Consider the following 14,943-nt stretch of genomic DNA (forward strand, 5'->3'; position numbering starts at 1 on the left):
CTGTAAAATAGCAAGAACCCAACAGGCTTCCTCTGCACAGCGACTTTGTAGATTAGGGAGTGTACTCCCACTGCTTTTCTCTAGGGTCTTTTAATCCTGAAAGAACATGGGGAAATTTTGCCATGCTGCTACAGTAAGTGAAATGACTGTACTATGGAGAGTTATCTGTCAGCATTTAAAGACCCATGCTACCAGTCTGTGCAGGTTACTCATCTGAATGCAGAATGCCACTTCTTTGTTATTATTTTTGCATACTTATTTATTTAAGTTTACACATTAGACCCTCTGGGCTAGGATGGGTATGTGTTAATTCTCTCTCTGGCTGGCAGAAAAAAAAAAATCAGGATTTTTTAGGGAAGAATGTTGAAAGAATGTTATAGCAGTCACAGAAAAATGCCTATTCCTTAAATAAATGAATTAGCCTCAACATGCATATAATGCCTGAGGCCACACAACTGGTGGAGCATTATCCATGTCCCAGTCTCACTCTCCAATGAGCACCTCCAGAGGCATTTGCTATCCGTCAAGGGTGTCTCTCCTTTCAGCAAAGTAACAGCCCCTGCGCTATTGTTACTCATAAAACAGGGTCCCTGTGAGCTGAGATGCCTGAGACCCCTCTCAGGTGCTGGAGCCGGAATGTGTCTGAGAGGGCCGGGGGCGGAGGATGCTCCGCAGCCCCCGGGGGCAGCCGGTCCCTGCGCTGCCCCGCCCCACCCGGCTCCGCTACAGGTGGATAAAGGTGGCTCTTCCCCAGCTCCCTGCTCCCCTCCAGCCCGTCCTCCCTCACGGCGGCTCTCCACAGGCGCTCCCCTCCCCTTTTCCTTCGGAGGGGGAGCGGGCGCTGCGGGCCGGGGGCGCGGCTCCGCACCTGGAGCGCTGCGCGGGGCCGGGGCTGGCGGGTGGGGGGCTCCTGGCGCCGGAGGCGGCGCGGCGGCATCCCCATCCTCCTTCTCCTCCCTATCCCTCCGCCTCCTCCCTCCCTGCCTTCCCCCGGGCGCCCTCTGCACTTTCTTCTCGAACCACCCTCGTAGACAAACTTTGATGGGGAACCTCGCACCGCGCTGGAAAAATGCCGGTTATGAAGGGATTACTGGCACCCCAGAACACCTTCCTCGACACCATCGCCACCCGGTTTGACGGCACACGTGAGTGCGGGCAGGGGCTCCGGGCTCCTGGAGAAGGGGATGCACGGGGGGCACTGCGCACACGGTGGGAGCTTCCTCTTCCCTCCCCTCCGCCCCTCGGGGTTCCCCTAGTAGCAGAAGCCGGTAGTGAGGAGGGGGAAGCGAGGAAGCCTCTCCCGCTCTCCTGCTTGGCTTCTCCACAGCTTTGCACGCCAGGAGGGCGCCAGGTCCTCTCCGTCTTTGCTCCCCTTTGCTCCTAGGGGCTGACGCCCGGCTCCCTGCAGGAAAGTTGTGTGCTTGGCTGGGGCTTCCCCCGCGCCCCGGGCAGCCCAGAGACCGCCAGGGAAAGGCACAACCTGGGTAGGCTCTGCTGGGAGGTTTGGGGTTTGTTTTTTTCCTAAGTACCCCCAGCCTTGAGGGGGTAAGAAATGTCCCTAAAAGCTGAGTGTCTGTAAATCGAGCTCAGCGGCGACAGCAGTGTTGCAGGGCGTTGCTGGAGGCAGGCGGGGACCAAGGGTGGCTTTGGCAGCGGGGGCGGCAGGACCACGGACAGGTCCCGGCTGCAGGACCACGGACAGGTCCCGGCGGGCCGGTCCCGGCCCCGGCTCCTCTGCCCGTGCTCCCCGGCTCCTCCTGGCCGGGCGCTGCCTTCCCCGGCACGGTTGGCGTGCTCCCCCTCCGACCCTGGCGGAGGAAGGACCCGCCGGTATCTTGACTTTTGTTACTTCTTTCACGGGGCTCGCGCATAATACAGCAAATAAAGAGAGCAGGGAGATAGAGAATTTGGGCCAAAAAGGACTGCCTTCCCTTTAATTCCCTTTTAAGAAATCTAGACATAGATAGTGGACAATAAACAAACTCAGATCTGAGTTACTGTTAGCAGTTTCTTGACTGAAAATATTGCTATCTAATTGGTTTGATATCTACTTGATTGAGTATTGGCATTTCCTCTATGGTTGAATTACTGTGTGATTAAGATAACTGAACTGTGATTACTGAATCAGTAAGTTGTAAAATGTCAAGAAAATGAGGCAGTCACAGAGATCAATTGCAGAGAAACAGAGAACTGCATTATAACTGCTCTGCTACTCTGAGGATACACAGATAATTATGATCCAGGGTTGTGTGTAATGTGTAACTGATACTTCACTATAAAGTAATCTCTCATAAGACTACTTAGATGTACCTTTAAATTCCTTTGATAACAGAACTCAAAGTCCTATCCCCCATCCTCCAGCCCTTTATTTCTACAAAGTGTATGGGTATTATTGACTGTGTATCGAAGCATGAGGCTCTTATCAGAGTTTTGTTGCTGATACTGCCATTTGCCAGAAAAGCAGTTCTTCCCTTCTTTGTGCTCAGGACCCTCCCCCTTCACAATGGTTTCCTTTCAAAGGATGGAGCACACAGCCTGTGATCTGTACACACAAACACTTCACATACTCTATACTGTTATTCAAAGACTCAATTTAGCAGGCAACATTAGTGACGACATCCAGGTCTCTTATTAAATAAAACACTAGAAAAATGTCTAATCCCTATCTTCTCAGTGACACCAACAGGCAAATGCGGTAGAAAGCTTATTTCTCAGCTGGATTCTATACCCAAATTGAACTACCTTTTCAAGCCAATGATTTTACTGACCTTCATGAAGTGAAGGACTCACCTTTTCTTAAACAAAAAACAGACCCCATGTCTTACATTGAAATTTAATGCTAACAACTCATCTACCTTTTCCTGGGATGTAATTGAAAAAGAATGTAATTAGGTGTGTAAGTTCACCAGAAAGTACAGCACATTATCTATTTATTATAGTCAGTGAAATATTTAAGTTAGTTTTCCAGAATTTGGCTTAAATATTAAACAGGTATATTCTAGAAGTTGCCATTGCATGATTTTTGGCATGTGAAATATTCCAGCAGGTTCACATGGAAAGATGTTTTACAAACTACGTGGTCTTACCTAGAAAAACTTTGCAGGATGATGCTACTTTATGGAAAACTGCTGGCATATCTCTTAACATACAGAATAATATAACATTTCCTTTAGAGTGTTAAAATGATGAATGAACTTCATGTCATCTGAAACAAAGTTTCAGAAATAGAAAGTATTTCAGTTCTGAAACAGCTCATCTGCTTTGCCGCATTGAAAATGCTAAATGTAAATATATAATTAATACTTCTGTAATTGACAAAAAAAAAAAAAAACAAAGACCAAAAAAAACCACATAAAGAAGCACAATTTTTCAAAATGTGTATGCATATCTGACAAGTTTATACATATCAAGTAGAAAAATTAAAACCAATTTATTTTTCATTTAAATTGCCTGTGTCTCTGATATTCCTGAGCTTGCTCAGGTGGCTAAAGCTAAAAGTAATACCCATGTACCCATGGTTAATCCTTGCAGGAATCAGTCCAATGTCTTGCTAGTTTTACAGATGATACAGTCTGTGGAAAGAGTAAGACTGATACATGGCACTCAACCTGAGGTTATGTTTCACAAACTTTGACCTCCCACATGTATTTGAATGTTAAAATACTGTCTCATGTCCAATGTCCTTTTTTTTTATTTTATTTTTTATTTTTTTCCCCCTGTTGTTTTAATATAGTCTGTAGTTAACAGACCTCTTTTCAGTTTAAGCCTCTGGGAAGGATATATTATGTTGTCATCAGTGATAGACTAATCCACCAATGCATCTTTAATCCAGAAGAGGGATAATTCTAATTCCGGGCAAAAGTGCAAGAAGGGATTCAGATAATAGAAAATATGCTTTGCTTTGCACGGAATTTTCAAAATTTCATTGACAGAACTTTTTATACTATTGAAGTTATGTATGTCTAATTACCAGTTATCAATAGTACTGCTGCATATCTCAAAAATGTATATAACAAATTCTTGGCAGGTGCTTCAGCTGCTCAGAATTCTCCCAGTAGTTTGTTTTTGGTTTTTTTGCAGTTTGTTACACATGATTATTGTTTACATATAAAACCAATAATATGTGCCAAAGAAAGCAATTAAGTTCATTTTGGGGTTACTGTTAGTTGTGCAGGAGATTGCAGAGGTCTGAAAATTTTCCACTACCTGTGTTGCACATGTGGAAGAGCAGCATTAAAGGTTTGATTCTCTGGATTTCCATGGCAGAGCTCTTGGCTCTGCCCATGTGCTGCGGTACTGACACTTCTTCCAACTCAAAAATACTTTTTGTGTTCCTGACATCTTAATTTAAGTTAATAGTTTCTCACAATGAAACCTTCCCCTCCCCCCATCCAAAATGTAAGCACCAAGTCATCCAAAGACTTTTGTCCCCTCTGTTAACAATGTGTTTATTGCCTATATGCAAAAAGCCCATAAGCATTTTTTTTTCAAATGAGTCGTTTGTGGTTTAGGGGGTTTTGTTGGTTTAGTTTTGTTTTGCTTTTTAGATTTTCTAAACAAAACAGCATTTTCAAGTGAGAAAATATTTCAAATATAAAACTATAATTAACCCCACCATCAAATATTATGAAACTGAATGTATTAAATGAGTTATCTCACTTCCAACTTTTGAATGGAAAATCTGCATATTGTTACTTCTTAACCCTATTTAGATTAGGCAAAGCATTCTGAAATAGTTGCATGGTAGGAAATTATTTTCTATTGTTTATTTATATATATGTATATATATATATACACATGCATAAATATTCTGCATGCACAATTTATTTATTTAATTAGGTTAAATACACACCAAGGTGGTTGTTTCTGAAAATTTGGGAGACTTTCTCAGGGAGAAAAGTGAGCAAAGAGATTCAGTAAATAGCCTTCTAAATTTGTATTTTAAAAAGACAAAAATTTTGTGTATGATTAGACTATGAAATGACAGCTGAAGTTCTATAATTATCTCCTGTCAGTCATGTGATCAGATTCCAAATTAAGTGTGTACTTCACATTCTTATTGACAATTTTACACTGTCTGTCTAACCTGAAGATCAAGCTTAGTAAATTCCTTCTTGCTCAGTGTCAATGATGATAATTTAATTCGCTATTTGCTGAACAACATCTATATTCAAATATATTTTCAAATTAAAAGCATGTTCAAGTAACAAGTAACTAACAAAAGGATCTTTGCACCTAAGTAGCAATTTTCATAACTTTTCTTTTTCCTTCCTGATAAAAGGGAATCAGTTTTCTGATTTAGTTACCCTTAAGGTGTGATTGAAAGGTACCTGATGAGAACATACAGATTTAAGCACACCAGATGTGATGTCAGCACACTTCTGCTGGCACTGTGGGTAGAACCTGGTTGTCTCTTTTGCATCACTGTCAGTTGGTACAGAGCTGAAAGCCTTTGTATACAGTGATATTTCCAGATTGCAGGGTCAGATTCCTCCCCCACTCTTTCCCAGCTACCCCCAGCACTTGCTTTTCCATCTCACAAACAAACTGGTGATGTCTGCTAGGTTGAGCCAATGAAATAACATTTTCTGCAACTTTGTTGTCAAATTCTGTCTCATTCAGGATGAATCCATCCTCTCTACACCAGTCAACGTGCCACTTAATAGTAGCACAGAAACTTAAAAAGCAGAAAAGTGCTTGGCTACCCAGGGGTTCTCCCTCAAACAGGCTCAAGGAATTGCAGCAGTGTCAGATGTAAGGAAGCAACAACTGAGCTTCCAGAGGAAGGAAGCTTTTGATCAGACTCCAGGAGCAGAATGGTCCACCTCACAAAGACAAAATATGCTCTGTTTACAGACTGGGAGCAGAGTAGTTGGAAAGCTGCCCAGCAGAAAAGTACCTTGGGGTGCTGGGTGTCAGCTGCCTGACCATAAGCCAGTGTGTGCCCAGGTGGGCCAAGAAGGCCACTGGCATCATTGCCTGGATCAAGAATCATGGGGACAGTAGGACCAGGGCCATGGTCATAGCCCCATGCATGGCACTGGTGAGGCTGCACCTTGAGCACAGTGTCCATTTCTGGGGCACTCGATTCAGGAAGGACTTTAAGGTGCTGGAGTGGGTGCAGAGCAGGACAATTAAGCTGGTGAAGGGTCTTGAGAGAATGTCATATGAGGAGCAGCTGAGGGAGCTGGGGTTGTTTAGCCTGGAGAAAATGAAGCTCAGGGAAGACCTTATCACCCTCTACAGCTGCCTGAGAGGAAGCTGCAGCCAGGTGGGGATTGGCAACCAGCGATAGGATGAGAGGACACAGTCTCAAGCCATCCTAGGGGAGATTTAGGTAGGACATTAGAAAGAAATTCTTCACTGTCTCTGGATGTATGTAGAGAAAGACTGGACATGGCACTTGATGTAAACGTGGTGGTGTTCGGTCATAGGTTGAACCTGATGATCTCAGGGGTCTTTTCCAACTGAGTTGATTCTGCGATTCTCTAAAATCCTGTGAGCAAGGAAGGGTGACTCAAACTGTGATAAGCATTGATCAAAGTCAAAGAGACTTCAAAGCAGTGACAGTGGAAAATCTGGTGGTGTGTCAAACTGTCCCTCTGAAGGAATAAGAGAGGGAAGCTGGTCTAGCTCTTTGTTGTAGAGTTGATGAAGTGAGGTGGCCGGAGGGAAATTTTCAAAGATATTTCTGTTGCTGCTTCTGTATTAATACAGAATTGTTTAGTGCTTTTCCTCATATCCTTGAACAACTAAATAATGTGGTGTTGTGAATTAATAATTTGTCACTGGAAAAACATATAGTCAAGACTGGAAAGAATATATTGCATGTTCTCAGCTCAGAGACCCATAAAAGCAGACCTTGCCTCTCTCTCCTTTTCTCTGTAAGACGTGACCAGCACTGCACCTTGCTGTAGCTCCATTACTGAAAAATGCAAATAAGATTTTTAATATAAACCAGGGGTTGGATGTTGTGTTGTGCAATGATTATTTCCAGCAAAGAGCAACAACACAACACAACCTGTGTTGTGTTGTTGCTCTTTGCTGGAAGTAACCAAATGGATAGATTAGGCAGGTACCTGGAAAATCTCTTCCTCCTCTTTTGGTATGAGTTTTGGAGCCATGGAACTTCATAATTTAAGGTCAGTTTATCTGGTTATCTTTGCTTTCAGCAGCTACAGTAACTTCTGATTCTAACTTGAGCTGCAATTGGACCTGAAAGATGGAATTGGAAGGGTTTCTTAAGACCATGTTTCTTAATTTTTAAGTTCTGATCCTAAGGATCTGATTCAAGGAAACAAAAATATGTTCAGGCATTATTTTTAATGTCCAATCTCTTCAAAATCATGAAAAATGGACCATTACTGTATGTTTTATTTAGAGTCCCCGCTATTGCTATAGAAAATACTGATGTATTTAAATTCTTGGGTGATGTTCTTATTTTTTGTTAGACAGGAATAAGACAGGATGATAATAATGTAGTTCTTCCATTCAGAGGCTATATAATACAGTAATCACACTAATCTTAGATTAGTATTATAAATATAAAGTTGGACTAATAGCACACATCATTATTTCAGAAATAAACCGTGTATTTGAATTCAAGACAAGTATTTGATATTTAAGAGTGAAAACAGTCATTAAATAAGGGATTTTCTTTTCCTGAATAACAAAAGAATATTATATTCTGTACTGTTTTTGGGTAGAAACCTGATACACAGTGCAGTGATCAAAAAAAATCTATATATTTGAAGTACATGTATTTGAATAAAAGTGTATTTTGTGTGAGTGGAACAATTTTTTTAGTGTTTCTAAACCTTAGATGATTATCTGGATTCCCACTAGAGAGTTTCTGTAAATGTCCCCTTTTTTCCTTCCCCAAATATATACTACTTTTTTCTCTGTTTACACATTTCAATGAGTAAATAGGTTTATCCTGAAAACAGATTTCTCTTGTTGTTATCACTACTTTTGTACATTCAACATCTATTTTATCTGTTCTTATTTTATTTGTGCAGGTAGCAATTTCATACGCATCCCCAGTGTTTTTGGATGTAAAGGAAAGATGCTCAAAATATTTTTCAGTGCAATAAAGAATAGAAATACAACAAAAACACTACCTCGAGCACATGTCGAAGTGCAAGTAAATAGACGTACATGAATATATTAAAAAAAACTTTAAATGGCAAGATATAGGTTTACAGAGCATTCATTGCTCCTAGTACTATTCTGAGAAAATGCATTTTTGAAAGAAAAACGAGGTACATATATTACATATGCTCTGGCCTGGAAAAGGTTAACATAGGCAGTTGCTACAGCAATTTTGCATTATCACAAGCAAGCTCATCTTACCTTGCATTAAAGTGACTGAAAGAGAAAAGCAGGTAAGGAGCAATCTGCTCACAGGGTAATGTTGTTTCTTGTCCACTCAATCTAAAAATAAATAAATAAGGAATAAGGAAAAAATAAAGGGTGGCAAGGGAAGGGGATGGGGGGAAGGGGAAGCACAATGAGATCAAGAAACGAACAAAACATTGTCAAATCTCAGAGAGGAGAGAGACTTCCTTAACAGTTTAAAAAAAATCTTTTTGGACTTTATCTTGCCAAGAGCTTCTGGCTCCTTCTGTTTTTTGGGACGGATAGTAGTATTCAAAGACTTTGGAACAGGTGTTGTTCTTAAAATACTAGCGCATTCAATACTGAACTTGACATTAAATATTGTCTGAGCATCCCTAAAGCTCAATGCTGGCTGTCAATCATTTCAAGGACAGCTGAAGACAATTGTGCTATGGAGAAATATGTTGTCTTCCCTGTTGATCTTTTGAAGAGAAAACCGTTTCCAGTGTGCCAGCACTCAAATCACTTTCTCCTCAGGCCTTACTTCTGATGACTAGGAATGCAGGATTGTTTTGCTTTTTTTTCTCTTTTTTAAAACTATAGAAATACAGAAGAATTCATCTAAGCAGAATAGACCTGAAATTCAGTGTTACAGTTTGTTTTTGGTGGATTTTTCTTTTTGCCTTCCATCTACTCAATAGCTAGTTATGATATGTGATTAGGCATCTTATTCCAAAGGTATGAAAGAGAACTCTGAGCTGGTCCTTTCGTCATTTATTTGATGTTTAGAATGAGACAATTGTCCTCAGACAAATAGTTTGATATTTTTTTTCCCCCTAAATGTCAGATAACTCCTGGACAAGTGATGAGTGTGTTTTTGCATAAGTTCTGCCTTTTCTCACATTTTAGTTAGGAATTCAGAGTAATATGAAAAACAATAGAGAAATTATACCGTTTTATAGGAAAATATTTTTGCAGAAAATAAAAACCTTCTTTGGGCAAGATCAAAAGGACTCTTTGGAGAGTAAAAAAACCTTCAGAAGTCAATAATAATTGCAGTGTATCAGTGACAAGTTTTCTATTTTTTGTTTGTGTGTTTAATTATTGAAATCAAAATACACTATATTTTATTCACATATTTCTTTTTAACATACAGATAACGTTTGTGAGATGATAAGGCATTCATTGCATTTATTAATCTGGATTGATTCTTTTTTGTGTTGAAAGATTTTGAGGTTTGGAATTTGAACTTAACATTTTCTTTTTTTCACATCCAGAACAGTGGGAAGAATGCACCTCATAAAACCTGTAGTTACAGAATTATATGTTAGGGATTTAAATAATTAAATGTTCAATGTAGAAAAGAATAGGTAATAAATATTAATGAAAGGTCTTGAGCCACACATTTGCCAAGATTAAGGTAAATTAACAGGATCACTGATTTACAGGGGACTATATATAGCTTTAAGTTGTGTCTGCTCCAGTGCTGTAATAATTGGGTGACAGCATGAGAGGAAAAAGGTGAGAGAATAGTGTGTTTATGCACTATATTTTGGGGGACTTTCAAGTCTTACTGTAAATTAGTGATTGGGATTTTTAAAACATGGTTTTAATGGGCCTCTTTGAAGCTGAACTATGGCTAAGTTATCTCCTTAGTCATGCTCAAGAGTTGCTTCTGCATTGGAAACAGAAACCTCAGGATGCATTAAAAATCCTAACTGTCTTTACGACCTCTTTGTATTTTTACAGGAATATTTACCCAAAGCTGTTGGTTTGCTTGTTTTTGTTTTTTTTTTAAAAAAGGTATATGAGGTATATGAGATGCTTAGAGTTCACCAGGAGAGTGAGTCTGCCGATACTACCTTGCAGAACATGTACCTGAGGGTGGTTAGAGCAGGGCATGGTCCATGGTTATTCTGCCAACAACTTCCTGCCTGGAATTGGGCAGGTGATGCCCTTCCATTGTACTACACTGAGCACTTTCCCTAAGGAAAGGGGTGGGAGGCTTGGCTATCCACATCAGTCATGCAGTGTATCACTCACAGGCAGTGCAGTGTGAGACAACAAACAGGATTCATCCTTTACACACTTACAGGTATGACAAAGCTTGTGATGGTTAAAGCATATTTCCAGATTTTCTTCTGATAGGGCGGAGGTTTGCATCCAGTTATTTTCAATTCTGTGTAAAAGCTTGCCATTTCCCCCTCTGAATCAGTGATTTTTTTTTTTATTTTCTTCAAATTCATTAGAAATTGCAGTTAATTATTATTTAACTTGTTTTTGTACCTGTATATAGTAGCCATAAGTGATGTTTGAATTTTGAAAAAGCAGTCTCTTATCCTTTAAGATGTATTAGGAACCTTTAAAAACCTCAGATTATAAGCAACCTTAAACACAAAATTGATTTTTTTTTTAAAGTTTACTTACAGAATAAACTGGAGTGGTGATTGATTTCTAGAGGCAAGGTGTAGTCCTGGTTGGTAAAGTGTACAAGTGATCTTTGGCCAAGACAGGAAAAAGGAGAGAGCAGCTGTGAAGAAGCAGAGATGGATTGACTGATGGGAGTGCTGACTGAGCAGCAGGTATTGCTTTGGAATGAACTGAACACTTCCCCATGCTGCTGATCGATTCCTGCTGCAGAGGCAATGATCAGCCACAGTCAGGATGGACAGGTAGAAATTATTGCAGACATTTGAACACATTAGCCACAACTCTTATATAAATAAAACAGGCAGGTGTTGAACCGTGTTCATACTAATGTGAGCAGGATCCACATAGGGATTTGGGATTTTGGCTCCAATTACAACTCAGTGCTAATCATCAAATTAGATAGTGGGACCAGTAACTCCTGGAGAAATGCAGAGGCTTTGCTGCCTGCATTCAGTTGGATCTGAATTACAGTTATCCCCCCACATTTCCCTGATTAAATAAGACAATTATGTATCAAAAATGTGTTTGCTTTTGACACCAACAGTATCTTCAGAAAAACAATTATCTGTCTGGACATTTCAACACTTTGTATTTCAAATATGTCTATAAACAGAGGAACATATATGCAGATGATAACCCTCTTTAATTACAAAAGAAATCATGCTTCAGATAGGATAAATAGTTCATTTATTAATTTTTCTGCTGATGTGTGTCTCCTGGGAATGATTGCTTGAACTGTGTATGAACTTTAACCATGTAGGCCTTCTGTTTGTGTCTTTTGTGGTGAATAATGTATTGTAATGAATTGTAATGTTGCTAATTTCTGCTGGATTTTTTGTGGGTATGCTTTTAAAACATAAATAATCACAATCTGATTGCATGAATCTCACCTAGAATATATCAAATTACTGAAGCAATAACTTTATATGAACAGGTATGATCACTCAAAGAAAATGGTGGAAATAAAGGCATCCACCCTAGGCATCAATAAGACAGATGTGAAGTACAGGTAAATAGTTCAACTCTCAGTCTCACAAGTGATGAGCATGAGCAGTGTCTTTTCCAGGGAAGCAGCAGACTAAGTTCAGGGAAGTAGAAGTCATCTAAATAAATACATAGTAATTATTTTGCAGTTTAGCTTTATTCTTCATTTTAAAACAAGTTTCCCTTTTATGAATTCAGTGTAGGCTAAGTCTCCTCACTGAAAGGAAGACCAAAACCAGAAAGCCCAACACAGAAATACTCTGTGACCCACACCATGATAGATGGATCTTAATGAGCTGAGTGAAATAATTACAAGTAAAGCTAAGAGGTTAGAATTAATTGGGAGAATATTACTGGGTTTTTCTCCAGCCTGATATGGTTGATATGTCAGTTTATATGAACTGTCACTGAAAATAATTGCAGGGGCTCTATTAAAGGTTATGAGACATCTTCTGCTACCTTTACATATTCTGTTTTATGTGAGATGATTTTCTAAGACAAGCAAGAATGAAAGAGGAAGTTTTATACATTTATAGTATGAAGGCATTGGCTTTTAACCTTTTTGATACTCAGAAGTCTATAAAATTAATTGTTTGTATTTAATTAGGATGTACATAACGATTTAAGGAAATATTTTTCTAAAGTGAAGTTAATGAGAAAGAATCCTTGTAATGGTGTTTCTTATTTTGATAGTGACTGTTTTTCTAGCTATTAAATGTTGAGATATTGCTGCGCTGAGAACAATGATTTTATTTAATCTATTTTAATGCTTAGAGTATTGTAGCAGTTTGCACAGCACTTAAATATTTTGGTGTTCATTTATCATGGCTAATTCATGGCTTCCAGGGAGAGTTTGTGAATGGCACAATAAACTAAACATAATAACAGAATAGTTTGCTCTTGAAAGCAGGTGCTTCCTGATAGGTTTTCAGGCTTGGCAAGCAAAGTTTGTGGCAGTAAAATATCACTGTGAGTGTTCTAATAGTTTGACTGCGCAGAAAACTGAATCTTTGCTTTTTGACAAACCGGTGTTTTCTTTGGCACATACAAAAACACCATCTTCGGCCACATGACACATAATATCTCTGGGGCTGGTGATAAAAGTTTGGGTACGGGGTCCAGCCAGGCTCAGCCTAAGTGCAGGGCTTGCTGTTCTGCTACAGGGAAGCACCAATGGGTACTTCTCATTCTGGGAACTTGTCCTTGAATAAAAACTTGTCCTGGAATAAGTCCTTGAATAACAAATCAAGTATCAGAGTTGGCATCTACATAAACAATGTGGACCCCTGACAGGAAAGGGTCTAAATTAAGGCACTGTCTGACAGTCACAGGACTGTATGCTGGGATTATGAGGCAAGAGTTAAGAGCTGTTCTGTGCATTATCAAGAAAGTAAAATACTCCCTAGAAATAAATCAAATTTTCTATAGAAACTTACAGTAATTTCATGATTATAAGATGCATCTGACTATAAGCCGCATGTCCAGGTGTCAGCAACATTTAGGTCTTCGTCCATATATAAACCGCACCCAATTATTAGCCGCAGTTTCGTTCGCAGCGAGGATGCTTGCACAACTTTCACAAAGTTGCCAATTAGTAACAGAATCGCGGGATCACAGAGTTTACTGGCTTTGCTCAGGGCCGTGCGGGCTCAGATTGGCCCCGCTTTTCCCCTGCCAGGGCCGAGCAGGCTCCGGCTCAGTTCGGGGCCGTGCGGGCTCGCGCTTCCAGGTTGGCAAATGTCTGAACCTCATCAATATATTGGCCGCACCTGATTATAAGCCACACTTCTGAGTTCGGACCAAAATTTTAGTCAAAATGGTGTGGCTTGTAATCGTGAAATTACTGTAATTTCTTTCTGGTAGCACTGCTGCTCCTCACTAAGGGATATGTTTGTACACTTGTTAAATCCTCAGTAGTTCCTACAAAAATTTATACTTGCACTTAAAATCAAACGTGATGCTATTACTGAAGCAAAAAAATTATCTTCAGCTTTTAATTATCTAAAATTTTGGATCAATCCTGAAATTTTTTCAGGTTTTAAGTTTTAGAAATATTTTTCAGTAGTTTTTTACATTTTGTTACTCAAGAAATGTCGTGATGATCAAAATACTTACAAGACCTTTTGTAGCATCTAGGTAGTTCTGTTGTTAAAAAAATAGTGCTAGAGAACATAATAGCTACAGCAGAAGAGAAATAGAGAAGTAAGAAAAAAAAAAGCTGTATCTCATTTTCAGAAATGCAAATTACTTTGAGAATTACAGAGACAAGAAAGATTTTCACCACCTTGCACCTTATCTATCCAGTTCTTGCCATGGAAGGAATGTGTTTCATACCCTTAAATCTTCCAGCATAGTTACTTTATATGAATGAATTGTTTCTCATGAGAAGCATATTTCTATCCTTATCCTGTGTTTCTAAAATTATTCTTATAAAATTATATCCTGACAAGACCAGAGTAGCTGGAAATGCTAAACTTGGCTTAAACTATACTGATGACAAACAGGAAGCAACAAACATGGAACTAGATAGTCTAGGCCACAGAAACTCATCTGGCATTAGAAAGAGAAAATATCTCACTTTTTCTAATCTTGTAATGTTCTCAATCACAGGCTTTGAAGAAATTATGAGGATTTTTCACGACAGGGGATCTGTAACAACCTACACTATGATGAAACAGTATGTCTATAAAGAGCAATTCTATCTTTACTTGCAATACATGTCTTTCAGAACATTAATGCTCAGTCAGCAAGGCAAAAACTTTTCATATAAAAGTGGTTTTAAATGTCCAGGAGGAAAAAAATGTTCCTCTAAAAATGTACTCTTCTTTCCAAAAAGATGTTCTAATGACACAGCTTTCACGTAGCTTTCAGACAAAAATCAGAAAGTAAATGCCATAAATGTTTAAAAGCGGGAAAAAAAGCCTAAAACTAAAAGAGGAACCCAAATAAGCTTACCCTGGTGAAAATGTGGCAATTATAAATTTATGTATTTTATCCTATTAATATATTTTTATTTTAGAACTCCAGGACTGCAATATTGTGTTCTACCACACTTTGGGAAGCATCAAAAATGGAGTGGCTTTTACTGGTATTAACTGCATTTTCTGAGGGACAGCTGAATTTGTTTCCAATCTACTGAGAGTAAAAATAGAACTACTATGAATACTCTGAGGTGTCATGGTGTGTTTTCCT

The 14,943-nt window shown here is 39.3% G+C and overlaps 1 protein-coding gene across 2 annotated transcripts in view; it reads left to right on the forward strand.

Moving 5' to 3' along the window:
• Positions 1 to 907: 907 nt before the first annotated feature.
• KCNH8 (potassium voltage-gated channel subfamily H member 8) overlaps positions 908 to 14,943 on the forward strand; it is a 185,274-nt gene continuing 171,238 nt past the window's right edge. For both annotated transcript variants that reach the window (XM_033079300.1, XM_033079308.1), the window contains exon 1: positions 908 to 1,145. In XM_033079300.1, the coding sequence (XP_032935191.1) occupies positions 1,070 to 1,145 (76 nt within the window). In that variant the 5' untranslated portion in view covers positions 908 to 1,069. The remainder of the gene's footprint in view (positions 1,146 to 14,943) is intronic.

This window comes from Catharus ustulatus, chromosome 1 (genome assembly GCF_009819885.2).
Source record: "Catharus ustulatus isolate bCatUst1 chromosome 1, bCatUst1.pri.v2, whole genome shotgun sequence".
Taxonomy (NCBI): Eukaryota; Metazoa; Chordata; class Aves; order Passeriformes; family Turdidae; genus Catharus; species Catharus ustulatus.